This window comes from Beta vulgaris, chromosome 7 (assembly GCF_026745355.1).
Source record: "Beta vulgaris subsp. vulgaris cultivar EL10 chromosome 7, EL10.2, whole genome shotgun sequence".
Taxonomy (NCBI): Eukaryota; Viridiplantae; Streptophyta; class Magnoliopsida; order Caryophyllales; family Amaranthaceae; genus Beta; species Beta vulgaris.
In genome coordinates this window covers 10,782,191-10,809,833 of record NC_079208.1, presented here as the reverse complement: position 1 = coordinate 10,809,833, position 27,643 = coordinate 10,782,191, and the positions used below count along the sequence as shown (strand labels likewise).

The 27,643-nt window shown below is 35.7% G+C and overlaps 2 protein-coding genes across 5 annotated transcripts; one reads left to right on the top strand and one right to left on the bottom strand.

Annotated features, from left to right (window-relative positions):
* The first annotated feature begins 563 nt into the window (after positions 1 to 563).
* LOC104898675 (hypothetical protein) lies at positions 564 to 13,569 on the top strand. Of its 4 annotated transcripts, none has more exons than XM_010685779.3 (12): positions 564 to 736; positions 1,094 to 1,231; positions 1,397 to 1,481; positions 2,324 to 2,399; positions 4,109 to 4,171; positions 5,341 to 5,532; positions 5,665 to 5,838; positions 7,801 to 8,749; positions 8,877 to 10,594; positions 11,288 to 11,659; positions 11,752 to 11,956; positions 12,936 to 13,569. In XM_010685779.3, the coding sequence occupies exons 2-12, from the start codon at positions 1,105 to 1,107 to the stop codon at positions 13,289 to 13,291; spliced, it is 4,317 nt and encodes a 1,438-aa protein (XP_010684081.2). In that variant the 5' UTR covers positions 564 to 736; positions 1,094 to 1,104; the 3' UTR covers positions 13,292 to 13,569. The 4 variants fall into 4 exon arrangements, with proteins under 4 accessions (XP_010684081.2, XP_010684083.1, XP_048503722.1 ...); XM_010685781.3 differs by having other exon boundaries at positions 564 to 749; XM_048647766.2 differs by lacking the exon at positions 564 to 736 and having other exon boundaries at positions 1,189 to 1,231; positions 1,397 to 1,468.
* Positions 13,570 to 14,215: 646 nt separating this feature from the next.
* Positions 14,216 to 24,457, bottom strand: LOC104898674 (isocitrate dehydrogenase [NAD] catalytic subunit 5, mitochondrial). Its single transcript, XM_010685778.4, has 7 exons — positions 24,192 to 24,457; positions 22,264 to 22,584; positions 21,847 to 22,008; positions 21,688 to 21,762; positions 20,767 to 20,876; positions 20,587 to 20,659; positions 14,216 to 14,943 (listed from the first exon to the last, which is right to left on the bottom strand). Exons 1-7 carry the CDS (start codon positions 24,336 to 24,338, stop codon positions 14,752 to 14,754), a joined length of 1,080 nt encoding a protein of 359 aa, XP_010684080.1. The 5' UTR covers positions 24,339 to 24,457; the 3' UTR covers positions 14,216 to 14,751.
* Positions 24,458 to 27,643: the final 3,186 nt, after the last annotated feature.

Here is a 27,643-nt window from a genome sequence, read left to right as displayed (position 1 = left end):
TGTATAAGAAAAAGTAGTTGGGTGGGTAAAAAAAATAAATAGTTGAAATAATTTTTTGTTATTAAAAAAGATAGTTGGAAAAAGATTGTGCGAATGATATTTTTATTTTTTTTAGAAAGAAAAAGTTAGAGAGAAAGTAAGATAATGTTTTTTTTTTTTTTAAAGATTGTCAATAATATTTCATTTTCCATCCACAAGTTATGGATTCGATTTTCATTTCTTATAAGAATACTCGTAGCCGTTGCCCTCCTTGTGGGTTATGAGGAGAGAGAGTATAAAAGTATTATTAGGAGAGAGAAAATATTTGGTCAAAAAATTGATGTCCAGCGTTTCATGATGGACCAAAAAAAGGAAGAGCAAAGAAAGAATTGGAGGAGAGAGAAAATATGACAGGGTAGGTGGAAGAGTGAGAAAGTAATAAAATAATCAATGACCACCAAAGAATTCTCATTGAATAGCTTTGAGATAGGCTTTAATTAATACTCTATTAAATAACATTAATGCAATTCACCTTCCCAATTCTTTTTACTTTTCAACTTTGTCAAATTCTCACCTATGTTTTCTTCACATCAACCAAACAACCAAACAACCAATAAGGGAAGAAAAATCAAAAATCCTCTTTCTCTCTCCAAACAAGCCCCTTTCTCTGTCGGTAGCTGTCATCAACCTTCACCACTTCCCAGCAACACTACGCCACAAACACACCCACCACCATTTACCATTTTTTTACATTCAGGCAAGCTTAATAAGTAAAACTACTCAGAATCCAAACTTACATTTGCTTTAAATTCATGGCAAAATGTGTTTAAGCTGCATAATCTGTGAAAAATTTAATAATGATAGAAGCTTGTTTTAATGTTTTAAATGGAGTAAAAAAAACAATGGTTCATGAAATTCTTACCATATGAAGGAGTGAAAGTTGTTTTCCATGGTGTAAACTGTAAACCCTCAACAAACCACCTCTCAAATACATAAAACACGCATAATGCATTTTAACTGATTTTTTTTTTTGTCTGTAATAAAAATTCACACCCACGTCATATTTTTATCTCGACTGCAAAACCCTAATAATTGTTTAGTGATTTTATCTTAGCTTGTTCATCAATGGCGGAAAACCATGGAACTTCAGTGGAGGTTTTCCAGAAACAAGAAAAAAATGGCATGATTAAGAGAAAGAGACTCGATGCGCGTGCTTTTCGAAAATTGCATGCTAAAGTCAGAACTAATATAGGTAAATTAATCACTAATGTATCATTTTTTACCCATTTCACTATTTGTAAGATCTTCCTCTTTTTGTACACTTTTGGGTTGATTATTTAAAGTTACCTGGAGCTGAAGAATGATGGGCCATTTTTTTTTTTTAATAATAATCCTAGTATTTGTGTATTTTTTTTAGTGGTCAGTGCATCTACACCTGAGAGCAGAGATGTGAAGATGCAGGACTGTGATGATAATCTTGAAGCGAGTTGTAAGAAGCAAAAGTTCGTTTCTTATATGTTATTATACCCTTTAAATAGACCTATTATTATGTGTTTTACCTTGTATGCTGGAAAGTTTCTGGTCCATATATTGATTGTTTTTATCTTATACAAATTTTGACCTGTTATTATGTGTTTTACCTGTATGTTAGAAAGTTGTGGTTGGGAAATGGAACCATGATGCTCGTATGTCTTGGGTCCACTAATTCACGATTGTTTTTGTCATGTATAAATTTGATCTGTTAGTATGTGTTTTACCTGTATGTTAAAAAAGGTTCTGGTTTGGGATCATGATGCTCGCCTCGGGTCCATAGATTCACCATTGTTTTTGTCATGTACATATTTTACCTGTTATTAAGTGCTTTATCGGTGTGTTTGAAAGTTGTGGTTCAAGACCATGATGCTCGCCTCGGGTCCATAGATTCACAATTGTTTTCATGATGTACAAATTTGAAATTTGACCTGTTTTATGTGTTTTACCCGTATGTTCGAAAGTTGTGGTTCGGGACCTCAAATAGGTTAACGATTGTTTTCATCATGTACATTTTTTTTTGAAGGGTTTTACTTTTAGACTAATTTATCATACCTTATTGTTGAACTTATTCCAAGGTGCATTTTTATTGATTATTTTAACGTATCCTCATTATTTTATTGTCTTCAACGTACCATGTATTAGGTTCTTTTCATATTTAATTGTAAGCATATTTGTAATTATGTTTGATATTGCTGACATATCTAATCCTTTGTTTGCAACTGACTGTCTTAGGAATTCGCAAACTGTGTCAAAGTTGCTAGAACTCATTTCTCGCTATGTGTAATGTATTAGTTTGATTTCTTACTTGCAGAATCGATTCTGAAGTAAATGTACAATTGGGTGATGAAGAAGCTACACTGGAAAAATGTGATACCCGTGTTCCTCAAGTATGAACTTCGATTCTTGTTTGAAATTGGTATTGATATCTTTATGCATACTTAAATATGACTTCTTATGTTAGTTAGAGTTTTTTCTTTGTTTTATGGAATGCTATATCCTTTAGGCTTTAGTTGCACATAACTATCTTAAACTTATCTTTATATTTGGTGAAATTGGTCGCATGAAGGATTCTTTTATTGCGTGATTGCTAACGCATATGCTATATTACTGGTCATGTTTGCAATGCATATGGAGTTGCTTATTTATGTGTGATTAGTTGGGAGAATAGTTTTTTTTCCTTTCCTTTTTCTTTTGGGTGATGGCAACAAAGATTGTATGGAGCTTGGAAAAATTATGAGGGTCGGCATTGCTATTTTATTTGCTTGCATTCATGTGGTGCTTTTGGGACTTTTGGTTGGTGTAAATGCCACTATCCTGAAAGGGTGAAATGCCAGGAATTGCATTGAAGTGAGATGTGTTGTGGTGCAATTTGACGGCTTTTCTGGTGCAGAGAGCTTTTGGAAATGCGTCTGCATTTTGTGAATTTTTTTTTTATAGTAATATGCTTTCAAACTTTGGCCAAAATATCTAGAACTAAAGGGAGACGCTAGATGGAGAGGAGGGGATACGTCATACATTAAGTATAGGAAGGTAGGTCATACGGAATTTCTTCCTCAAAGCAAGGACAGCGCCTTCCATCTTGGGAAGAATATTTTTGACTACATAATTTATCTCTCCTTTTGATACCAGACACAGCAGTGAGCTTCATCACATATCTGAATAGTTTTTTTAGGTATCTCGTGTCTTTTTGTTATATATATTTCATAGCCCTCTTTTGCAGTCTATCTCTTCTAACTATTTCTCTTTTACACGGGGAAATGGTTTTTTTTTGGTGACTTCTATGTTCTTTCAGATGAATTATTAAACTAGTTTATGACAATACCAAGGGATTGATGGCCAGTATGGAAGGTGGTGATGAAAATTTATGAAGAAAAAGACATGTTTAAGGATGGAGTTTCATTGCTATGGACATTGACACAACTCTCCTCAGTAAATTGTGTGTAAATTTAAAACTATTACTACTAATTATTACCACCTATGTTGAGGTAATGCAACTAATTTGTTGTTGAGTGGTAAACTGTAGTTGTGTCTGGTCATTTTTATGCAAACTTTTACGGGAATATAGTCCTCAATTGTCCTTTAAGATAATAATTCTCAAAGTACGACTCATCCAATTCACCTCAAATATGTGACCCTATTTTGCTAGAAGTTTCATTTCTTGGAGTTGTTTGGTACCAAGTACCAACGATCATTGCATTATTGGGAATTTGGAGACCACTATGTTTGAATCTGATATGTGTAAAAGCTGGGTACATAAGTTTGGGAAGTATGAAAACTGGATTGGATACTCGTGCTAGACATGTAATTCATATATCCATGTGTATCTTTCACTAAATCATGGTCTCTAAAAGTTATAGTTTCTCGTACCTACTCTAGAACGTAGAGTGTTTAATAGGGGGCATTTACTATTACTAATGAGAAGCGACTTTTATGATAATTAAGCTATTTTGATACCAGTGGGCTGTGGGAATATTAATGTAAACCACTACTGAAGATTTAAATGTCATATTTTTGGTCCCTTACTGGAATTACAACATGGAAATATTCCACCTGTGTACTTTGACCTTATGATAAGTTCATATGTCGTTTATATCAGGGCTATGAACAGACTGACTCGTCAAAAAATATCCCGTTGCATGAGGTACTTGCTGCCAAAGAAGTAAGCTTACGTTTCTTTAGCTTTCTTCTTAGCTTTAAATTGCATGTAAAGTATAAATACTTTTTTCTTGCTTTTCTGTGGCATCTGATTAAAATGGTTTCTTCCTTATTTACCCCTTTCAAGTGTGCTTTAGTTTGATTGCTGATGGAGCTAGACGCCTAGACCTAGATATATTTTTCATTATATGTATCTCTGTTATGTTAAAAACTAAGGTCTCATATGGTTGGCCTTGCTACTTATAAAGAAGGCTTGACACTATTGAATGGCTTCCAGAAAATAAGTTTACAAATTCTCCAAGCCCACTGCATCTCACATTCTCACTCACCCTATTATTGATGTAGTATCTTTTAAGCTACATATAATTCTTAGGTTATTTCTTATACCATTTATGAGGTATTCTGTAAAACAGTTGAAATTAACAATTAACATTTTTTTAAAACATTGTTATCCTTGACATATAATATCAATATCAAAATCTGCAAATTATCAACCTAATATTTTTTTATGTCCAATGGATAAGATCCTGTGGAATTTGGAAACCTACGATTTTGAGCGTCAAACATCTATGAATAAGCTCATAATGTAATAAATGCTTATTCATTTCCCAAATTACCCTCATTAGTGTCATTAGGAATGTGTGGTTGAATATCTCTTTATATACCATGCAAGTGCAACTTAGGAGCTTTAAATATACTCCCTTTGCTCCAACGTTTGGAAATAGTTGAAGTTTCAAGTTACAATAAAGTAAAGCATATGATATGCAACATATCTAATTGGCTATTGGTCATAAGAAATGTAATCGGCGGGAAGCATCACAAAAAAATGATGGTTGCTTAATTTTTTATTACCTAAATATGATAGCTACTATGGAATGAAGTGTTGGACATCTGTTTTTAGTTACGGACCAAATTTAGAACCTTCTGAAATGAAGTAGAACAAAAACTTAGGATAGGTTCCTATAATTTCGTTTTTTGTACCACCTAAGCTGCTTCAACTTGTAAGTTGTCACCGATAGCCTGCAGTTAACATTGTGCTTTCTTAGATTATTGACCGAGTTTGTACTTGTGACTTTGGGTTGTAGCCAAGATGTCCATCTTTCTATCTCCTGTTCTGCAGTATAAATTTTAAATTTTTTTAGCAAAATTGAATCTTTTATCTGTTATATGCAGAAATCAGAAGAGCGACCTGACTGCAACACAAGATTGCCAAGATACATCGAATATTGGGTGCCTGTTGGTTTTTCATATGTACAGCTTGAGAAGTACTGCGAGACATTGTTTAAAAATTCAATGTTGCTTTGCTCAAGTTTAAAGAATGAAATACTTGATAATCTCCATGATATCCTTACTAGGATCAGGAAGGTTGGTTCTATATGCGATTTTGTTTAGGGTTTTGGTCAAATTTCATGCAGTTCTATCTGTTTTGTTTCATCGACTGTTACTTTTATATATATGGTTAATTCTGAAAACTTCCCATATAATTCTCTGTTTCAGTGTTGTGACCACCCATACCTACTGGATCCGTCTTTGCAAACTTTTGTCAATGGTGGGCTCAAAATTGGTGATTATCTGAGTAATGGAATAGAAGTCAGTGGGAAGTTTTTCTTACTTGATAAATTGCTTCAAGAGGTTAAGGAAAAACAACTAAGAGTGCTAATTGTCTTTCAGGTGTGTTATTTATATTCTCACATTTTTTTTGTTGTCCTTGTCCCATTGAACAGTTTTCGGTTGGTTGCTAAGATTATATACCTTTTGTAATCTACTTTTGTGGGCTATGGTGTTGTCTTTTCCTTAACTAGCTCCCATCTGGTTGTTTCTGGTATCTCCATTCTGTACTTCATTGTGTATCCTATAGGTCCTATTGTTGCACTTTATCTTTTTGACGTTTAGTCTATTTACTGTGATAACTTCTTCTTTAATCAATTATGTGGAATGGGTTAAGCTTGTGCCGACAACTTGTGTTCTTGGACTAGATTGTAGTTTGTAGCTTTCGTCTCTGCCTGGTGACAAAGTGTCTCAGATTATGACATGTTCTGCTTGCTGGTATTTTATAACGTTCTGGGTAATGTGCATAGTAGATGTCACTGGAGTGCGATTTGTAAAATTCATTTTATGTATATAAACATGAAGAGTTCCTGCAAAATCTTGGTTGATGTTCCTTGATATCACCAAGTGCTTCTGTACATTGCCAATCTATCAATTCAGACGACAACATTTTTATGCATCTGAGATCCTGAAATATCTCAGCTCATTATGAGCAAATTAGCATCATTCACCATCTAAGATCGTTTCTGCTTGTGTAGCAGAAGAAGCTTTGCCTCCATGCTTCTTGGCCAATTGTGGATTGTGTTTGCGTAGTGATGTTATATTGGTTTCACTTTTGGAAAGTCATAAAATTGCTTTATTTCTTTCTACAAACTAACAAAATTCTGTTTTTCTGAGTTAAGTCTGAAGCTGAAAGATACCAACTTTGACCTTTCTTGCTTCTTAAGGCACAAAGACTTACACGAGCATTATTGTCCTCATATATCTTCTTTTTATCTCTCTTGTCTGTGAGTGATTGGTTATAACTAACATATCGGAGCACTTTTGTGATCTGTATACCTGAGTTCAGAGCTCTTTTGTGCTTCTGTTCATTGCCGAATTTTCTGTTCAGGCGATGACATTTTTATGCATCCGAGATCCTGACATATCTCCTCTCATCATGAGAAAGTTAGCATTATTCATTTTTCTATTCAGGCGATCACATTTTTATGCATCTGAGATCCTGAAATATCTCATCTCATCAGTAGGAAGTTTTCATTATTCACCATCTTATCTCGTTTCTGTTTGTGTAGAACAAGAAGCTTTACCTCCATGTTTCTTGGCCAAATGTGGATTGTGTTTACATAGTGATAAATTGTATTGGTTTCACTTATGGAAAGTCATAAAATGGTTCTATTTCTTTCTACAAACAACCTAAATTCTGTTTTTGGGTCAAGTCTGAAGCTGAAACCTACCAATTTTGACCCGTTCCTGCTTCTTAAGGCACAAAGACTTGCATGAACATTGTTATTCCATATCTGATCTTTTTATCTGTCTTGTCTCTGAGTGATTGGTTAAAACATATAGGAGCACTTTTGTGATCTGTATATCTGTATTCAGAGCATAATTCTTGTTGGGAATTGGAATATCCCATGGCTGCTGACAGCATAAATCCTGAACTTTTTGCAAGTTAATAAAAAAAACAGTGCGGTTCAATATACTTCAATTATAGATTATAAAGCTTGATTATGTGCCTAGGTTAGTTCAAAGCAATGTCTTTGATCTGTTATGGAGATTATTAAGAGTTTCATTACAGGTTGACTCCAAGTTACGTGAGTTCATTCATTTGCCGTGGATGACTTGCCCATTGCTTTAACCCTGTTCTATTGTGAGATTGAGTTTGCTGCGTTCCATAGAGAATCCAAATATTGCTCGATGAGCCTATATCAAAGATCTTAACTTAATTTTTCCTGGATTGTTTCACAGTTTCTTTAGTTATTAAATTAAAGTTTATCTGCCGTTGGTTCTGAGTTCGTTCAGTTTCTTGTATCTCAAAATCCAAAAATCTTATTTGTCCTTTGTTCTCTGTCAATATCCTTATCGCAGTGGAATGATTCAAAACCACCAGCGATAAAACTTCAGCACATTCTTGATGACTTAATATGTGAAAAAGTTGGTACAGAGTGTTACATACACATATATCGAGAATTCGATTCAACAAAAAAGCGGGATGCAGTTGATCTCTTTAATGACAAAGACAGTGGGAAGTTAGTGATGTTAATGGAGAAAAGTTCTTGCCAACCAAGCATCAAACTCTCCTCATTGGACTGTGTCATCCTGTTTAATAGTGATTGGAATCCAATTAATGACATGAAGTCCTTGAGAAAGATGTCAATCCAATCCAAGTTTGAGCATTTGAAAGTATTTCGTTTGTATTCACCAAATACTGTGGAAGAGAAGGCTCTAACTTTGGCAAAGGAAGGTATTGCTCTTGAGAGCAACTTGAATTGTTTTACCCACAGTATCAGTCATATGCTGCTTCTCTGGGGTAGCTCCTATTTGTTCAGTAAACTTGATGAATTCCATAGCCATTGTTCATCAATTTCCAATTTAAACTGTTTGTCAGAAAATAAATGGGTACTTGATGTCCACAATGAGTTGTCAACACTGTTATCTTGTCAAGACAGGGATGACATTAGCTGCTCATTCATTTCTAAAGTTCCTGAGGCAAATAACGATTATTCTCAGAATATAGCTTTACATGGTGAACAAGATGAACCAGCTAGAGCTGATGATTTACCACCATTTGTTATATGGAATAGCCTATTTGAAGGAAGGAATCCTCCGTGGAAACTTTTACCTGGATCCTTGGAGAAGGTGAGAAGAAGAAGTGAACTCTTAGCTAGCCCAACTCAATGCATGGAATGTAAAGTTGAAGACACAAAGATGACAAGCAAAAAGACTTCACGCTCTGATGATGGATTTCCTTGTCTGAAACCGAGGATGCGAAAAGTATCCAGACCAGCTCTAGGCAGAAGCGATAAAGAAGTTGCTGGTATGTATTGTGTCTCTCTACTTATAATTGATTGGTTAGTTCTGCTATATTATCTTAGCATTAGAGGAAATGAAATAATTGTACCCTAGGATCACACTTTCTTTGGCTTTTTTGGTGCTCTTTGCAGGTCATCTGAAATTTCCTGGTAATGCTGTTAAATTATCCTCTTGCAGAGATGACTACAGTGGCCTAAGTAACATAGAGTGTCATATAGAGGAAACCTGCCTGCGAAGGATGAGAGAACTTATACTGAAACAAAAAAAAGAAATTCGTGAATTTTATAGGACTAAGAGGGAGGATAGGGCAAAGTTGGAAGAAGAGCATCAGTTGGAAGTGGATCTTGTTAATCAAAGATATAGAGAGACTGCACATAAAAAAGAGCAGCTCAAGAATTTGGATCTCATATATGAACAGAAACTTCAAGAACACAATTGTCAGATGGACAAAAAGAGGAAGGAGCTGGAAGACGAGCATTTAGCATCAAGGATAAAAGAAAAAAAAATGAAAGATAAGTTGTTTGCTTTGTTGAAGACAAAGAATATGGGGTTGTCAACCATATCAGCAGTCAAGTTGTCCTTGTTGGAGACTGTATTGGGACAGGAAAATGTGGTTGAAGATCCTATTGATTCCACAATCTTGCTGCCAAACACTGCACTTGTCTCAGAAAACAAGCATTCCCAAGAAATTGAGCATTCTCCTGATCATGTGCTGACAGAAACAGAAATCTTATCTTTCGAGTCTGATGAAGAAAATAATGCTGTATCAATGCCCAGAGAAGAAAAATGTGATACTGCAGTACATAATGATCTTATTGCTTTTGCAAATAGAGCTTCCACTTCCACTTCCACTTCCACATCCCTTTGTGAAAGTCCATCTCATGCTACACTGCATGCATCGAACAGAGAAATTGAGGGAGATGGCTCCACAAACATGGAATCGTCTAAAGAAATAATGGATGGTATGACACCTATGTGCCTAGTGAGTGGATCTTTGGAATCAGATGGCGAGAATGATATCGCAGTCGAGCCTTCTGAAAAAGCACTTGACACTTGCATTGAGGTGCTCAATTGTGGTTCTAATCTGTACACTTCAAATGAACCTCAACTTCATGCATCATCTGGGCAGAGTTGTGCAGAATCCTTGTCAAATTTGCCAAACACAGAAGTGCCTGTTGCATCTAATGGAGAAGCTGAGATGAGTGGGGCTGCAGAATCGGCTACTATTACTACCATGGCTGCGCAGCTGGAGATAGAATGGGTGCAGGATAAGAACCATAATATCGAAGACGCAGTGAGGACATCTAACGGAGAAGATGATATGCGAGGTGATGTAGACTCTATTACTACTACTGCTGTGGCTGTGCCGGAGAAGATAGAACGGGTGCAGGATGGGAAGCGTGATATTGAAACTCCCGTTGGGACATCTAATGAGAACTCTGAGATGGGAGGTGCTGCAGACTCAGGTACTACAGCTTCCGGAAAGCAGAGGATGGAAGATGGGCTGGATGGTGACTGTAACATCAGATCCCCCGTCAGGGCAGTTAATGTAGAGGTGGAAATGAGAGGTGCTTTGGATTCAGGTAGTACTGCCAGTCTAGCAGTTGCTGAACAGCAGAGGATAGAAGAGGTGCAAGATGGAAACTCTAACATGGAAGCCCCCATAGCTTTCAATGGAGAGGCTGAGACGAGAGGTGCTGCAGACTTGGATACTACTACCACTCTGGTTGGGGAGCAGAGGATCGAAAAGTTATCAGAGTTTCCTTCATCCACATTAGTTGTTGGTAGCCAAGTCTTGGTGCAAGCACAAACATGCAGAGTGACTGGAAATTTATCTCATCTAGAACAGGTATGTCATAGCTTTTCTCTATATGTTATTCTGTCATTAGCTTTTGTACCCATCTTTCAGATGATGGTTGGGTTTATTTAATTTTGTCCATGATCTGGTTATTTCCCATCACCCAAGACAGCCCCCCCCCCCCCACCCCACCGCCACCCGTACCCCAAATTAGAAAAAATTTTAAAACCGGCAATGTGAAAAATATTCGTGTTGATGGAGTGTCTAACATATTTAAATTTTAAGAATGTTGGGTATTTTTTCTATAATTTTGCTTTTCTGTTTTTTCCAAAGTTGGACAATGAATTACTACTATTCAGTTAGCCGTATTCTAGCACATACGTGTGCAGCTTGTTTGTGAGGAACCTTCCTTTCCAGTACAAAAAATAGTAACTAAAAGAAAGGTGCACAGATTCAATCTAATGTGGGATCTGGGATAGGCAGAGATGTGTAGAGAGTAAATTTTTGCAAGTGCTATCAGTAGTGGTGTTATTCTCCTTAATAATCCATGTAATTATATTTCCTTGAAGCTCACTCCTTTCTAAAAGTATTAGTTTCCAAGTGGCACACATTTTAGGCAAGAGGAGTCAGTTTAGAAGACCAAAGAGAGCAAGTGACCACATATAAATAGTGAGCAAGTGGTTGGGGTTCTGTTGCTTTTTCTTTTGAATAAGCTATCTCATTATATTTTCTGTGTTTGTGCAGCCTATGGTTTCTGTGAATCTTCCATCTCATGAGATCAGGCAAACTGCTGGAGCTTCAGCTATGTCAAGCTATCAAACTACTAGACTCCATGTCCCTTCTCAGCCAGGTCAGACTCAAGTTCCTTCAAGGAATACGGGGTTGAGTCATCAGCTTGTGGTGCAATCACAATTGCAGAGGTCTTCTGGCTCGGACCAGCCACATATTTCAAATTCTGGTGGCGCTGCCATCATGCAGTCAGCCAATAGTTATGTCCAAGAAACCTCGTCTTTGAGAAGTAATCTGCTTTCATCTGCTGCCTCTTGTCTTCTCCAGAATGAGTTGGACAGAATGGTAAAGGAGAGGCAAGAAGCTGTTAAGATTCATGAGGACAAGGTATCTGATATATGGGTTTATTGCTTAAATTTCTATCCTTCTGTCCTATTTCCTCCTGGAATCCTTATTTATGCATGACATTTTATGAACAGACTACACAACTGAAATCTGCCTGTGAAAAGGAGATTCAGGATATCCAACATAAGTATGATATGTTGCTCAAGGAAGCTGGGAATGCATTGCTGCACAAGAAATTGGAGATGGAATCACTTTACAGAAAAGTTTATGCCAACAAGTTGTTGGCTGATACTCTAAAATCCAGCAATGAAAAGTTAACATCATGTCCAATGTCACAAGGTATGCAACGTGACCACTTTTTGGCTTTACGTGATCTCTATGAAGTAGAATGGTAAGAGCCATTTCTGAGTTTAGGGAGCCATTGGAGTTAAATGTTGCAATGCTATACACATTCTTGCTGTTTGTTCTTAAAGTCATTTGGTGCATTTTTCTTATCTCACTTTTTCCACGAGGGAGGGTTAAACCATAAGGTTTAGCAATAGTGTGTTTGTCATGTTTCTTCTGCTCCAGACTTTCTTATTATGGTGGTAAAATATACAATATGTCTGTAATTAATAGAGTATAAATCTATTCCTGGGGCCTCAACCATTAGCTTAAGCTTTTGGTTGAGTTGGTCCTTTGACATGGTATCAAGAGCCAGCGTGACAAAAAGGTCACGGGTTCAAATCTCATCCACCCCTTCTTTCTCAGTAGAATATTTAGCGCCAGGTATGAGCAAGGGAGGCCTGTGTTGCATCCACACTCCAAGCCCAAAGGGCTCTTGCGTAAGGGGGCGTGATAGAGTATAAATCTATTCCTGTGACCTCAACCATTAGCTTAAGCTTTTGGTTGAGTTGGTCATTTGACAGTAATGTATCTTGATATCTTCCTACTTTGTCTTAGATGGCTTGGGTGTTTTCCTGTTTGACCAATGATTATACAATGTCGAATGATTTAGGAAATACTCCTTAAGCCCAAAATTAATTTTCACATGCACTTATTTGGGATGTCTGGAAAAAGATATCAGAAATGATAGCTTATGATTCGATTTGCGGACGTGCTCTTACTTGAATTTAGTGACGGAGAGAGAATAAAAATAGCACCACTGTTATAAAGTTCTTTTCTATAAATCATATCATAGAATATCATCAACCTACAATTTAGGACTATATGACAATTTATTTTGGACAGAGCGAGTAATGAATTTACAATGTCCGTGTTTGATACGAGTTCTAATAAGTTCTAATATAAATTTAGTAACTTCACACTTCATGTGCAGAAGCTCTATTGAGTGCAATACTCCAGTTGCCTCAGTTCAACTTGCATGTGCAAAGTACTTCCACTGTGAGTGCTGAACCCATGCCACCACCTGTTCAGGTCGTTCACCAGTTATCTGAACTCGTAACTTTTGATGCAACCACACCGCCGAACAGCTCCACAGTATATAACACAGGAAGTCCTCTTGCTGGTTACCATGAAAGGTTTTCCAATATCTCGGTGCCATTATATGGGGTAATGAATCAGCAAATTGCTGCCTGGCCTCGTACATCACTGTCCAGTTGGCATCAAGAACAATATTCACCAGGATCTTCACTTCAGTTTGGCAACACGCGACAAAATCCTCTTCAGCTGTAGCATTCTAATATGAGCTTTTTGGAAGAGGTTCTTCTCACAGTATAGTAGTTGCAGTTAACTTAAATAAATCCATAATATTAATAGGCGAAAAGGGTTTGTTTCTTTTTGTAAGATCTTGTGTAGCAGGCGTACAGCGTACTGAAGATATATAGGTACTGACATACTTTTGTAAATGCCTTGCCGTATATCCTCCTGGGAAACTCTGACGAGCTTTCCAATTTTGTATAGATTATCATGCGCCGAGATAGTAAATTTTAGTAAAAAGCATTCACAACTTATATCCCCTTTTTGAATGAGTTAAAGTTGAAGGTTACCAAGCTCATTTTACCATCAAATTAAGTTAGGTATGACAAGTTTAGATAAGGGGTAAGTGTTAATGTGTAAAAATAATAACACATACTAAATAGCTTTTTTTTAACTATGGATTTGTAATAGAAGTCTATGTACAAAACCTTATGATATATACTTAAGATTTCCTAGAAAACGAATATAAATATTTAAGATTATTTATTGAACTAATCCCTTTATGTTTTGTTAGGTTACCTTTTGGTTTTACAAGTCATAGTTCATCAACTTTGACTGTTTTTAACATTAGTATAAACACTAATATAAGAGTTGAAGTTATTAACGATTAAAGAGACGTCTTAAAAACCGTAAACTAATAATATTTCCCTTTTTTAATGCTACAATCCCCTCTTTTGGATATTTCACAATAATTGTTACAACTCTCGTTTAGAAAACTTTTACTTTGCGCTTTCTCTAACAAGGGAATTTCACCACATTCTTATCACTTTTCCTCATTCCTTAGTTAATGTGTCAAGCCCAAAAGTAGCAATTAAATTGAAAAAAAGAGAGGAGGAAAGTCATTATTAGTTCAATGTGGTATCAATTGAAAAGGAAAAAAACTGTAAGAACTCAGTCCAATAGAATAATTAAAAATTGATGATTTGGAATAGCTCGATTTTTATTAGAAACTTGGGATCATCACATACAAACCGGTAAACTACAAATTTAGATCATTCAATAGAAAAACGACAGTAGGGGCCTAGGGAGACAATCAATCAGCGGTACAATTTTATAGTCTCTCAAACTTCAATAGGCACCTGATTTTCTGTTGCACCTCAAATACTCTGGAATAAATTACCAGGAACAAAAATTATTAACATAATGTAGAGGTGTTAAAGGCCAAAGGGGCCCAAACATCAAAATTCTATTTATTTGTATTAGATCAAGTTAGCTGAACCCCGGAAGTTTGGTACAGTAATTCTCATAAAAACGTTGAGCAATCCGATATACTTGGGAAGTGCTAAAAAGAATCTATCAATAAACTGAGGTTGTGTTGATCACTCCTCGGAGAAGAAGAACGAGCCGCAAAGTCTTTGTCGACATATCATGGAGATCAGTTCCAATTAGGACATGGGAACTTCATAATAAATACACTTAAGCAAATGCAAGTCCATTCAAAGATGATCACAAATTGCTTTTGTAAAGTCTGTAGTGGAAGCATTGCCGCCAAGGTCAATGGTTCGATACTTCCCCTCTGCAATTGTGTCGAGAACAGCATTCTGAACTTGATCAGCTTTGTCATTCAGTTCCAAGTGTCGTAGCATGCTCACAGCACTTAGAAGCAAAGCAGTTGGATTTGCCATGTTCTGTAAATTCAATACAAGCAAGGTTAGGTTGTCAGAGGTAGGCATGCTAATTAAGAACTCAACTAACAAATTAGCTATCATCCATAAAAGGAGGTGGTGAAGCTGAAGCATTTTTGTATAAAGACCAAACGCATATAAAACTTCTATGGGAAGGGGAAAAAATCCACTACTTGTATACTCCATTGTAAATTGAGTTTGTTGGACCAGACAATGACAAATCGAATGCGGTTGTCACGTGATCTGATGCATGCAAATAACATAAGTTCACACCATAAATATTAAGATAGTACGTCCATGTTTCATAAGACAATGCTCACCCAGTTGTACTGCAAGATGTTTTATATTACTCTAACTCCTCATTTTACCTTGAGTAACCGCGTCATATTCTTGAAACTCCAACATGGGTACGGATACTTCAACACTTCAATTTGGACCATAATCATTGATATTTTTTTTATAACATACACTAATAGAATGACATGCACTAACAGAAAGACATGAAGAGTTAAGTTTTTGGCAAAGACATGTTTCGATTAGCCTTATTTCTGAAACCACACCAATGAAAACATCTGACATGCAAAACTTATGGGACATGAGGTTTATCCATTTCCAAAACGTTTCCAAAATTCCAGCCATTTTGGGCATCATTAACCCAAATATGGCTGGAACCTGTGGCTTCTCAAAGTTGAATCATTTATGTTTTAGTTTCCGAAACTCTTAACAGTTTCTGTGCTACATAATTAAAACCACTATAGCACCTCGGAGGAGCATCTAGCATTACCAACAAATCCAGTCAACATCAAATTATTAGTATATTAGAGCTCTGGGCTGAACTACTTTGGGGAAAAAAAGGAGAAAAATATAAGACACCATATGGCTGCACACACATTTCGGAATGAAGAAGTCCATAACAATTCTGCTGAAGTGAGCATTTGTTTTTGGGCTTTGACAGCTCCAATTACGTCAAACAAACAGTGCTTCAGATTACTCAACTAGTAGCATCGAAAGCACTTACACCAAACATTTTACAGGAGAGCAATTGTGTATAAAGCAAATGTAGCAAGTAAATATGTAGAAAGGGAGAATTAATTAATGACAGGAGGCCCAACTATTGTTGGCCTGCTTTTAAATGTCTGAACTTTAGTTTAACATGAAATGGTCCCATGTGACCAAACAGGTAAAATAATATTTATGAAGAGCTTACATTATGTGACTCTACCCTTTTGGGCATCCCACGCCATAACCACCACCCATGATTTCTTTCCCTTCCCTTGGTAGCCAGCCTGTGGGCTTCTCAGAATAGGTAAGGGATACAGACACACAAACACACGCAGACGCAGATGCGCACGCGCACACACATACATATATATATATACACACAACTTTAGCTGGTTTGATAAGTTAGATTAATGTCTGTCTAAAGAAGACACCCACATATTGGACCCATTATACTCAATCAAGAGTTAGGGACAATTTCAAGAGGAACAGCAACATATAGGACGGTTACTGTAGTTTTTCCTAATTCAAATTAATAATAAGCTAATTAGCAGTAACCACAAACCAAACCAAGTCCAGAACAATTTATTTGCCCCAACTATGCCCTCTACTTTAATGAAAACCATTGCGTATAGATCTTGATTAAGGTGTCATAATTTCATAAAGATGACAAAGTTAGGGACAATTTCAAGAGGACCAGCAACATATGGGACGATTATTGTAGTTTTTCCTAATTCAAATTAATAATAAGCTAATTAGCAGTAAACACAAACCAAAACAAGTCCAGAACAATTTCTTCTCCCCAACTATGCCCTCTACTTTAATGAAAACCATTGCGTATAGATCTTGATTAGGGTCTCACAATTTCATAAAGATGACAAAGTTGCCGAACATATCACCTGTAACCCCAAATAGAACAATTGCCTGCTCTCCCTCACCCCCCTCCCTCCCCGAGCTATCACTCTTCTTTACAAACCCTCCCCCTTTTCCAACTAAAACTGCTATTTCTCCTCAATAACCACTCCACACATCTTCTGGCCCAAAACTTAAAAAATATCCAAATAGCTGAGAAAGAAGAAATGACAAGGAAATCCCCAATGTGGGGAAAAAGATAACATGTTCATAAAAAAGACTCTTGATCATGGTGTAAAAACAACGCCGCATCGTTTTGTACCGCCCGTGTCGTAAAGGTTTTCAAATCTATCGAACCGATATTACCAGCATCGTAAAGGTGTAAAAAAAGCTGTGTTTCAGGCGGGTTCTAGGGACATCTCATGGTTTAAGCTGATATTTAGGGGTACAACCACTATATCATTCCCGATCCCGCATCAACATGACCGTTATCGCGATTGTGACCAAAATCGCATTTTTGAACTATGTTCTTGATCAACTAAAGCTCCTGGCCACGTCCATGTGCTAATTATTGCCAAACAGGAAGGTAGTTTTAAGAATATCATTATAGTTCTGTGAGGTGTAGCTTAAGGAGAAGCAGTAAGCCTGTTAGAGGGGGGAGGGGGAAATAATCAGGATTTCTGTAAAATGAGGAGAGTGGAGGGAGAAAAAGAAATTGTGAGTGATTGTAGTTTTGTTTCTAATTTGGGAGAGTTCAAGCCTCTCAAACGCTTGGATGATTGAATTAGATTTCTCTGATCAGGCATATCGTCGCCTTTCTTTTATTTCTTCTCAGATTTCAGGTTATTACATCATGTTTGCATCCCCAAATTTTAAGCAGATCATTACAAATGATCTTTCTATCTGATACGTATTAAGATACTAAGGTGAATTTAGCGGTAATCTTACAAAACTACACAAACTCAACCAAATAAGACTTTCACTTTCTGTTGAATCTTCAGTTTCCTTTTGCTATAACTATGTGCCAGAAGATCAGAGGTCGGCAGGATTGGTTTGTATCAATGATTCTTTGTCAAACAATTTTCTATCGATGAAGGAAGACAATTAGCCACCTTCTGCAATGGGCCAAAAACACATAGCATTACACTTATTCCCCCTCCCTCTGCTCGTAGCTCTTCCACTTCTTTCTCATCCCCATCTTACCTAGACTATTAAGTACACATGGAAGTAAGAGTCTAAGGGCATTTTTTGGCAAGGAGCTCCAGAAGGAAGGATTGGACTCCTATTTATCTTTTGGTTTAGAAGTTTTTTCTTTGAAATGAAGTGAAGTAAGGTATTTGAAAGCTTGAGGTAAAATGATAATTGAAGGCCACTGTCATCACATAGCCACCATCAAGAACAGCAACAGAGACAGGAAAGGGAAATGCAAATTCAAAGAAAAAAATATATAATGTAGCAAACATGTTAGACAAAAATTTCCTCAGGTTCTATAAAAAAAGCTTCTGTTTCGTCCTTGGATAGGTAGAAATATTAAAAAAATTGGTCTCCATAATATTAAAAGATAAACAAAGCAGCCATGTCTTCTTTTTGAGTGTAAAATGTAAATTCCATAAAAAATAGCACACACCTTCTAAGGTGCAGTTATGTTACTAGTAAATATTCTCAAGCAATTGCATAGAACCAACAGGCAACAGCTATGCGAATCCAGAGAAATTACCCCACCCTCCTTCCTCCCTTCTTTTACTCAATCATCAAATCTTGTGCCTTTGTTCTGCTTATTCCTCCGGTGGCTTGTCCCAACTCTCTGCGGCCAACTCGCTTAACCATCAGTTAATAAAAGTACCCACCATGGCAGCCATATAGTCGAAACAACCAAAAGTATGGAGTGTGATCCATGTGAGGAATGACTCATTTCTACAAATTCCTAGTTCTGTTAAACTTTGTTTGTTTTCCTAATTCTAGAAGGAATAGGACTCTTGAAATCCTAATCTCGTAGGATTAACTCCTAGTTCTGTTAGGAGTCTTAATGTTTTAGTTTGTTTGAAATTCTAGTTGAGTTAGGAATCCAAATCCTAGTTGGATCAGGATTCTAATTGGAGTAGAGTTATAATAGTAATAGGAGTCTAGTTGATAGGCGCCAAGTTGAGCTTGTTCTACTTGGATTAAGAGTGTGCATATTTCGTTGTTATCTTGTTCTTAGTTTCCTAACCTTAGTAGGACAAGGTTTCGCTTTGTTTTACACGCCTATATAGGCTTTTATACTCATTAATAAAATCAGATTTGTTTGAGTTAAAGAACGTGCATATTTGCATAAGTTGAGGGCAAGCTAACACTAGGTTTCCGAGTAGTAAACCTAAACAAACAACCGAGACTTGTTTGTCCATACTCTTAACCGCGACTGAAGAGTAATATCCTTTAGTTTCATAGTTATTTCCTCCATAAATCACAAAACCACAAAAAGAGTTCGAAATAGCCACGAAAATCACATCAGAATGGTAATTGATATTTCCTTTAATCAACATCTAATTCTATGCATTTAGCTTGTCTCAGTTACGTTTGAGAAAAAAACCGAAGGTGAAGACAGAAAGCGAGAAAGAATGTTCTGATTTCGCAGGCGAGCCTTACTGCAAAATCATCAAGCATGGTTCTGATGATCTTTTTGTATCTCATAAGAAACAATTAAAACCTATATTCACATGTTTGGATCTTTTGACGGTCGATATTACAATACAAAATAACAAATATTCTTTTGACGGTCAATAAATCTTTTGGTGGTAGCTGGTATGTATGAAGCCATGAACATGATATTCTTTAGCTTATGCATGGTTGGCCAATATTTGGATACATATATTCACTCTCCCCCCCCCCCCTTCTCGCTCTCTCTCTCTCACACACACTATTCACAATAGTGGAATAATCAGGAGGGTTTTAGTTTTAATTTAGTGCAGTATAGGACTTCACTCGTCAAGTAGTCAGTCATCAACAAAAATCCTAATTTTATCTATACGAAATCCCCTAAAGCGTTACTACCTCCATTTTTTGAAACTTAACATGTTCCTTTTTCAGATGTTTCACAATACTTTGTAACATTTCTCTTTACGGTAAATTAAAATACAAGGAAAGCCAAACTTTATTGTTGATAACATGGGCCATGTTTCACTCTCTCTCGTTCTCCTTTGTTCAAGCGCCATTTTCATATGTTACAAGTAATAAACAAATGGAGAATGAGAGAGAGTCAAACATGCCAATATCATTAACAATACTTGTAACGTATTTCGTTAATAACGGATTTTTCCACCATATACCCTTGACAAATTATTTTTATTCATCATACACCCTCAAACTTTTCAAAACTCGTTATACACCCCTCAATTTCTTTAGAATACATAGAATGCCATTAATTACTCACAGTTGTCAGCTCCATTAGTCATTAGTCCTTAATTAGCCTAATTAACCCACTAACCCTTAGTTACCCCTCTCTCTTCTTCCTTTCTCTCTCCCCTAACCAAATTAACGTACTTCCCCTCTCTCTCCACAGTGAAATTGGTACCGAAAGTATAAAGGACAAAATAATGCATAAATCCCACAGCTGGAGAGGTTTGCAGAAACTACTATGCTCATCATCCTATTGTTCAATGACAATGACACATCATCAACTGACGTGATTATGCTTGTCTAATCCTTTCCATGTCCATACCCTGCCACCACCCCCACAAAAGGAAAGGCAAAAGAAGGAAAAAGACGACGAACGGCATTATCAAAATATAGTAGGCGACATTAGTGTACAAGCCTAACCTTTCCGGCAATATCAGGAGCTGAACCATGCACAGCTTCAGCCAGACAAATACCTCCCTCACCAATGTTGCAGCTGCATCAGATATATACTTTTTTGACTTAGTTTATATACTGCCTATCCATATATAGATCTATCGACAAGTACAAATACAAAATAAAGGCGAAGACAAACATCCTCACCTTGGTGTTAAACCCAAGCCACCAATTAAACCAGCACAAAGGTCACTGATGATATCACCATAGAGGTTAGGCATGACCAACACATCAAATAGCGCAGGATTCTTCACAAGCTGTTCAAAGAGAGATGTAATTAGTAAAATAGTTGCTCCATATATTATATCCACATTAACTTTTCTCCAACTTTAGACTCAGAAAAAGAAAAAAAAAACTGAAAGAGAGGGATGTACATAAAAGGAGGACATAACCTCTACAACAAAAGCAGCACGAATGACTAGTTCGAGACACCTCATACTTAACTAACACACATCATACAACAAAAGCAGCACGAATGACTAGTTCGAGACACCTCATACTTAACTAACACACATCATGATAGAGTTCTGGAGTTCAAGGACACGAAAGCTTCAGTTTTCCATCAAATTAAAGACCTCCAAAAATTTCCATAACACTGTTCACACTTCACACTATAATTATCTCGTCTTTAACAATTTTCCATATAATACTCCCGCTGTATTTTTTTATCTTTCTCACTTTGAATCTTGACATTATTTACAATTAAAGATAATCTTCTAAATTCTTCTCAATATATAAGAAAAAATATAGTCATGTGGGGTCTTTTTTGATTCGTCTCAATGAGTACTTTATTAATATTCAATTGTTACTATTTTTACTAATATGTAGTAAAAGATATTTAAGGTCAAAGAAGTGCATTGGCAAACACATACAACAAAAGTAGGAAAGATTAAAAAAATACAGAGGGAGTAATTCCCTTACAACACAATTTTCCCCTCATTTCTTTCTGTAAAAATTTAATGCATTTAACATAAGAGCAAATCCATGAATCCAATAACTTTCTTAAAATTCTCTATTTCTTTCTACAATGACGAAGAAACAGTTCTCTGGATTAGAATATAGCTTTACCATCATACAAGCATTATCAATGACAACTTCTTCATATTTAATCTCAGGGTACTTCTCTGCAACTTCCCTGCAGCACTGAAATCAGCAAGAAAACAAATAAATAAAAGAACACCACAAAACAAGAAAAACTGAGAAGAATTAATGCAACTTATCAATAACCTTCAGAAAAAGACCATCAGTTTTCTGCATGATGTTTGCTTTGTGTATTGCAGACACCCTGTCTCTTCCATGAGCTGTTGCATACTGAAAAGCATGCTCGGCAACTCTCAAACTTGCCTGACGAGTAATGATTTTGATGCTTTCAACCACACCCCTAACCACCTAGTAAATATCATTAGAACCAAAAATTATCATCAGAGACATAAGACATTACTGAGTATTACTCCCTGTATTTCGTAATATCTGTCTTGCAATCCTTTTATAGATATTTATGTATTAAAGCAATGAAAATCAATTATTTCCAATTTCATGACTACAATATATAAATCTGTTCCTACTGGTTCTTATCCACTTTTCTTCGTCTTAGTGAAAAATCAAGAGCGAGAAACATGTCTAAATCTGATGAGGTTGACTTACTTGGTGTTCAAGTCCACTGTATTCCCCTTCAGTATTCTCACGGATGGTGACGAGATCTACATCATCATACCTGGTTTTGTAGCCAGGAAGACTGAAGCAGGGTCGCACATTCGCATACAAATTAAGTTCCTTCCTGAGGGTAAGGTTAAGTGAACGATGACCCTTCCCAATTGGTGTAGCCATTGGACCTTTTAGACCCACCTTATTTCGGCGTACTGATTCCATACTTTCCCATGTGATAAAGCTTTGAGTTCTAGGATCTACTTCCGTCCCAACATAGTGTTCCTCCCACTCAATTGGTATTTGAGCTTTTTTAAAGATCTGCATTAACAAATACAAGATTCTTTCAGTCACCTCCTTACTTGTTCCCACATTCAGCAAGAAACAGCTCCACAATAAACCACACATACCAAATTATCACGTAAAGAATATTTAATTAACATGATACGCATCATGGCATGGTAAACTAATAAAGTTTGCAGAGGACACCAATAAAAAATACTCCCTACATCATACAAGTAAGTTTCAACTGAAAGAGATGGACTACAAATCAAGGAACCGTCAAAGATACATATACCTAACACATTAAATACTCATACAACAGGTTCGTACATAATCAATGTGCTCCCTCCATTTCTAAATGTACGACACCAATGTTCCCTAAAAATTTGCTCTGACCACTAATATGGTACAAATTATAAAGAACATACTATTGAATTTATTGTTTAAGATACTTTCAGAATACTCCTTTTCATACTAAAACTAGTATTTAGGCCCGGGCGATGCCTCGGATTTTCTCTTTGCTACAATTTATTAGTAGTTAAATAAGTATTCTCATACTCATTTAAAAAAGTCATCTTATTCATTATATGTATTTCAAACGTTTTCCATTCATATGTCATCATTAATTTTGATTACAAAATCAATAATGGTATGGTGGAGTAATGGTTGGATTTCTTACTTTCATACTTGAGGTTATGGGTTCGAATCTTTACGTAAACAATTCTTCTTCTTTTTTTTTACTATATGAAAAAGACGTGGATATAATGTTATTGGATGAGGGAGGGTGACACGTGGCACATATACGTTCTTAGGAACGCCTTTTAATATATTAGTACTAGTCTTACCTGCACGCAATGCGTGCCATAATGTGTGATAACAAATGAAGTAGAAAATAAAATTAATTGGGTAGAATAACCGTCTTTAGATTTTATTTTTTCAAAAAACTGATATTCAGTTTAAATGTCTTACTTTCCCCCCCTTTTTTCATTCAAATGAAGTAGTTAGTTATCCTCTATTCTTTTTTCCTTTTTTTCCTTTTTCTATTTTTTGGTGTCCCCAATATGTTGCCTTATATAATAGAGATAGATTTGTTAAAATGTATCAAGAGTAACAATCAGTCAAAGTACTACCTCAGTTAGAGTGTGCGCCTTACAAAAAGAAACCGACGGAATAACAAGAAGATTAACAGCTTAAACGTCAATGTTATTCAACTATCCATCACCAACAACAAGATTAAATCCTATAAAGAGAAAATTAACAGCTTAAACATTCTAAAAAACTCCATCCTATACGCTTTAACCAATACAAAGCCATCAATTGATCAGAAATGCACTTTCACAAATCAGAGAATTCTGCGTATAAGAATAAAAATTAAAAAAATAATAATTTGAAATCCACCCTAACTGCGATTGCGAAATTTCTAACAAAAAAAACATATATATAAGCCGAATTTCCACCAAACTATTCGCCTGAATTCATATCAACTGATTGTAAGAGCGAAATCAACTTCTTCGACCAAAAAATAATATTAAAAATAAACAATTCGCGCAATCAAAATTGTGAACGAAGAACAGAAAATTCGATATAATAATTGAAAAAATTCTTATAAAATTGAATCGATGAAAGTTGATTAAGCGAAAATAGACCTGTTTGACGGATTCGGCGATCTCAGGGCCAATACCATCACCGGGGAAGAGAGTGGCGGTGATTGGGGTGGTGGTGGAGAGTTGGCGAAGGAGCGTAGGCGTGGTGGTGTGGCTTCCAACAATTCGACGCAAAATTTGGGAAGCCATAGATTGAAACCAACAGGAGAGGGAAGAAATTTTGAGGAGAGAGAAAATGTTTTGTGTTTCGATTTGTGAAATTGTGAGTGACGATGGGGAAGGGATGTAAATATGAAATAAACTTTGGAAAGCTTGAGAGGCCAATATAGTTGCTTAACCTTGATTAGCAAAGTAATTTAACAAATGGCAATTATGTTGCAATTTCCCTTAAAAAAGTTTGGCATTGGAATTAATTAGAATCGTTTCCCCAGATATTGTCAAAGGAAGTTTCTAATTCGCTCTATGTACTAAAGTTAGAATCTACACTAATATATTAAAAGGCGTTTCTAAGTAAGGAACGATGTCATGTGGCGTCTTTATGTAGGATTCAATCCCGAGATGACAAGCATATATACTAATGTGTTAACCACTAAACCAAGTGATACTTGATGTTATTATTTCAAAGTAAAATATTAATAAATGAAAGATATAATTACTAGTGTGTGGCTCGAGCCTAAAAATTAGTTAATTTTCCATATATAGTCCATTTAGGCCTCTTGTTTTGGTCTAAATTGGGCTATACTTAACTGAACTGAACTACTAATAATAATAATAATAATAATAATAATAATAATAATAATAATAATAATAATAATAATAATAATAACAACAACAACAACAACAACAATAGTAATTAAAAAAAACTGAACTGAACTGAAAATAAGTCCAAAAGAATAAAGCATTAGGACAACACGCCATGATTTCAACTGCCTCCTCTCTTCTTCTTTTTTCTCTCTTCTCTCTCCTCTCTCACACAGGCCCGGTCCTGAGGGGCGTTTAAAGGGGCGACGACCCAGGGCCCAAGCCTAAAAGGGGCCCAATTGTAGAAAAAAAAATTCCTAACAGTGGCAATTACACGCGTGGAACAGAAGAAAGAGTAAGCTTCAGTCTTCACCACACCAAAAGACTTCTCATCTTCTTCAGTTATTCTCTCTCACTCTCTTTCCAAAGTCCAAATTTAATTTTCTTATAATTCCCAAAATCCTACATTTCCTCCTCTTTCTCTCTCCTCTCCTCACTGCGGCTTGAGTTTTGTGTCTACTTCGAAGTTCCTCTCTCTCCTCCCTCTCTATCTTTTCTAATGCTGCAAAATGAATGCCTTTCATCCAATCATCTTCATGTTTTACTCATATATTGAACTCATCTATGAGTTAATGATATTCTTTGAATTTCGAACTATCATCTTTGATCTGTTGTTTTTTCATTTGATCTGATTAAGTATATTTTTATGTGAAATATTTTGCTGTTTTTAAATATTCGCTTCATTTATATTTCAAGTTGCATCAATTTTGTTGTTCTTGCTGTATATGGGCAATGGCAATTTATCAAGTTGTAGTAGTTTGCTCCACATATTATTTCTTCGATTGTTTTGCTTATAATTTGTCTTGAATTTTTGAGGGTTTGAAGTAATATCTTTTTTCGGAAATTCCTTCAGTAAGTGGGTAAGTGTGGGAAGAATTAGATGAAAGGCCATGAGAATTCAAAGAAAATTAAGTTGCATAATAGAGATGCATACTTTAATAATGCTGACAATTGAAATTGATGCCTGCAAATTTCTTCTTCTTATTCTGATTTTGTATTCTTTTATGTAAATGATTAGTACCCTTTTATTAATTTTTTAAATTGGGAGAATGAGTTATTGTTTTTTCTCTTTGTGGGTGTGAAAATTTTGTCAAAACTACTATCATATGTTCTTAGTTGAATCTATCATAATTACATTTTTTTAAAAGGGCCCCAATCTACTATTTTACCTAGGGCCCCAAAAAGATCAGGACCGGGGCTGCTCTCACAAAACCCTAATTTTAAATCTAGGGGCTACCACCACCCTTTTGGACGGTGGCCGGTGGTAAATCCCTTTTTCTCCTTTTGTTACTAGTTTTTTATATTTATGTTTCTAATAAATTTCAGTCTCTCTCTAATGAAAAGTTTTTCTACCCATATAGGAAGTGTTTGGTTCATATGATTTTGGTATGAGGTATAGGTTTAGAATGAGCAAAACCCATACCTAATGTTTGTTTAATAAATTGATAGATTTAAAACCCATACCTTAAACACATAAGGTATGGGGTTTATAAACCTAAGAGCATGGCCAATGGATGATCCCAAATTTGGGATCATTAATTACTTTATTAATTTCTCACTCTTCCACCTCATTTATGATCCACAATTGATTTTAATGATCTCTTCACCCCCAATGGATGATCTATAATTTTAGATCTTCATCTTCTCTTTCCTACTTTTTACTATACCCCACCATATATTCTCTCTCCTCAATCTCCTTTCCATCCCATCTTTTTTATTTATTACTCCCTCCGTTTCACAATATAAGGCACGCACGATATTCGAGGTCGAATTTTGACCGTTAATTACTCTCAATTTATGTTGATATAAAATTTTAAAAAATAATATTATTATAGTATTTTTCAAGACGAATCCAACGGTATAATTTTTGTAATTTTTACTTATCGTATTTGAGAGATATTTGTGGTCAAAGCAAATTTTCGTAAAGCGTAAATGACTTATATTTTGAAACAGAGGGATTATGGATTATTTAAGAATCAATTAATGATTATTGAATGTAAATAATTTTTATGTTTGTGATTAAAAACTATTAGTAAAAATTAATTTTGTTAATATTATACATTAGATACGGTAATTAACTTAATCAGAAAAATATAATAATAATGAAATATTGCATTAAACAATAGAAATAACACATACATATAGATTTTTTTTGGAAGGTTTTTTTTTCTACCGGTTTTGGAATCCATAACTAATTTTAATTAGGAGATAATTTATTTTTGTGGGGGTAGATAAATAAAGAAAGGAAACAAATATGACTTCCAATAACAAAATAAGCTCAAAAATAAGATGTGTAAAAATAGTTCAATATTGGTCTCTATTTATAGACAAAAAAAAAATATAGTTGTTGGTGTTTTTTTTTTAAAAAAAAAAATTAAAACTGACAATATGTCCGTTGCAAAAATTTGCAACGTTAACAATTACAAATAATCCTAACCGTTAGATTAGAGAGATGAGGGGCGTTGGATGTCTGCCATGCAGAAGCAGTGGGGCCCGCTCCATTTTTTTCTTCCTCTCCCCTTCGGCCATGTGGCAATGATCTACTCTTTGGCAAGATCGTTGCAACGATCAGTTCATTGCCTTCTCTCCTCTTTTTTTGTTCTCTCTCCTATTTCTTTATTCCCATTTAATCTCTCTCTCCTCATGATCCAAGTTTGGGATCAACCAATGGGCATGCTCTAAGGGGGAAGGTG

Bases quoted from the DNA above. Each gene is read 5' to 3' on its own strand.
- LOC104898675 (XM_010685779.3), top strand. From the start codon at position 1,105: ATGGCGGAAAACCATGGAACTTCAGTGGAGGTTTTCCAGAAACAAGAA. The intron at 5,839-7,800 runs GTGTGTTATTTA...TCCTTATCGCAG, and splicing joins GAGTGCTAATTGTCTTTCAG to TGGAATGATTCAAAACCACC. The intron at 11,660-11,751 runs GTATCTGATATA...TTTTATGAACAG, and splicing joins TTAAGATTCATGAGGACAAG to ACTACACAACTGAAATCTGC.
- LOC104898674 (XM_010685778.4), bottom strand. From the start codon at position 24,338: ATGGCTTCCCAAATTTTGCGTCGAATTGTTGGAAGCCACACCACCACG. The intron at 22,585-24,191 runs GTCTATTTTCGC...TTGTTAATGCAG, and splicing joins TCGCCGAATCCGTCAAACAG to ATCTTTAAAAAAGCTCAAAT. The intron at 20,877-21,687 runs GTAAAGCTATAT...CTCTTTGAACAG, and splicing joins TTGATAATGCTTGTATGATG to CTTGTGAAGAATCCTGCGCT.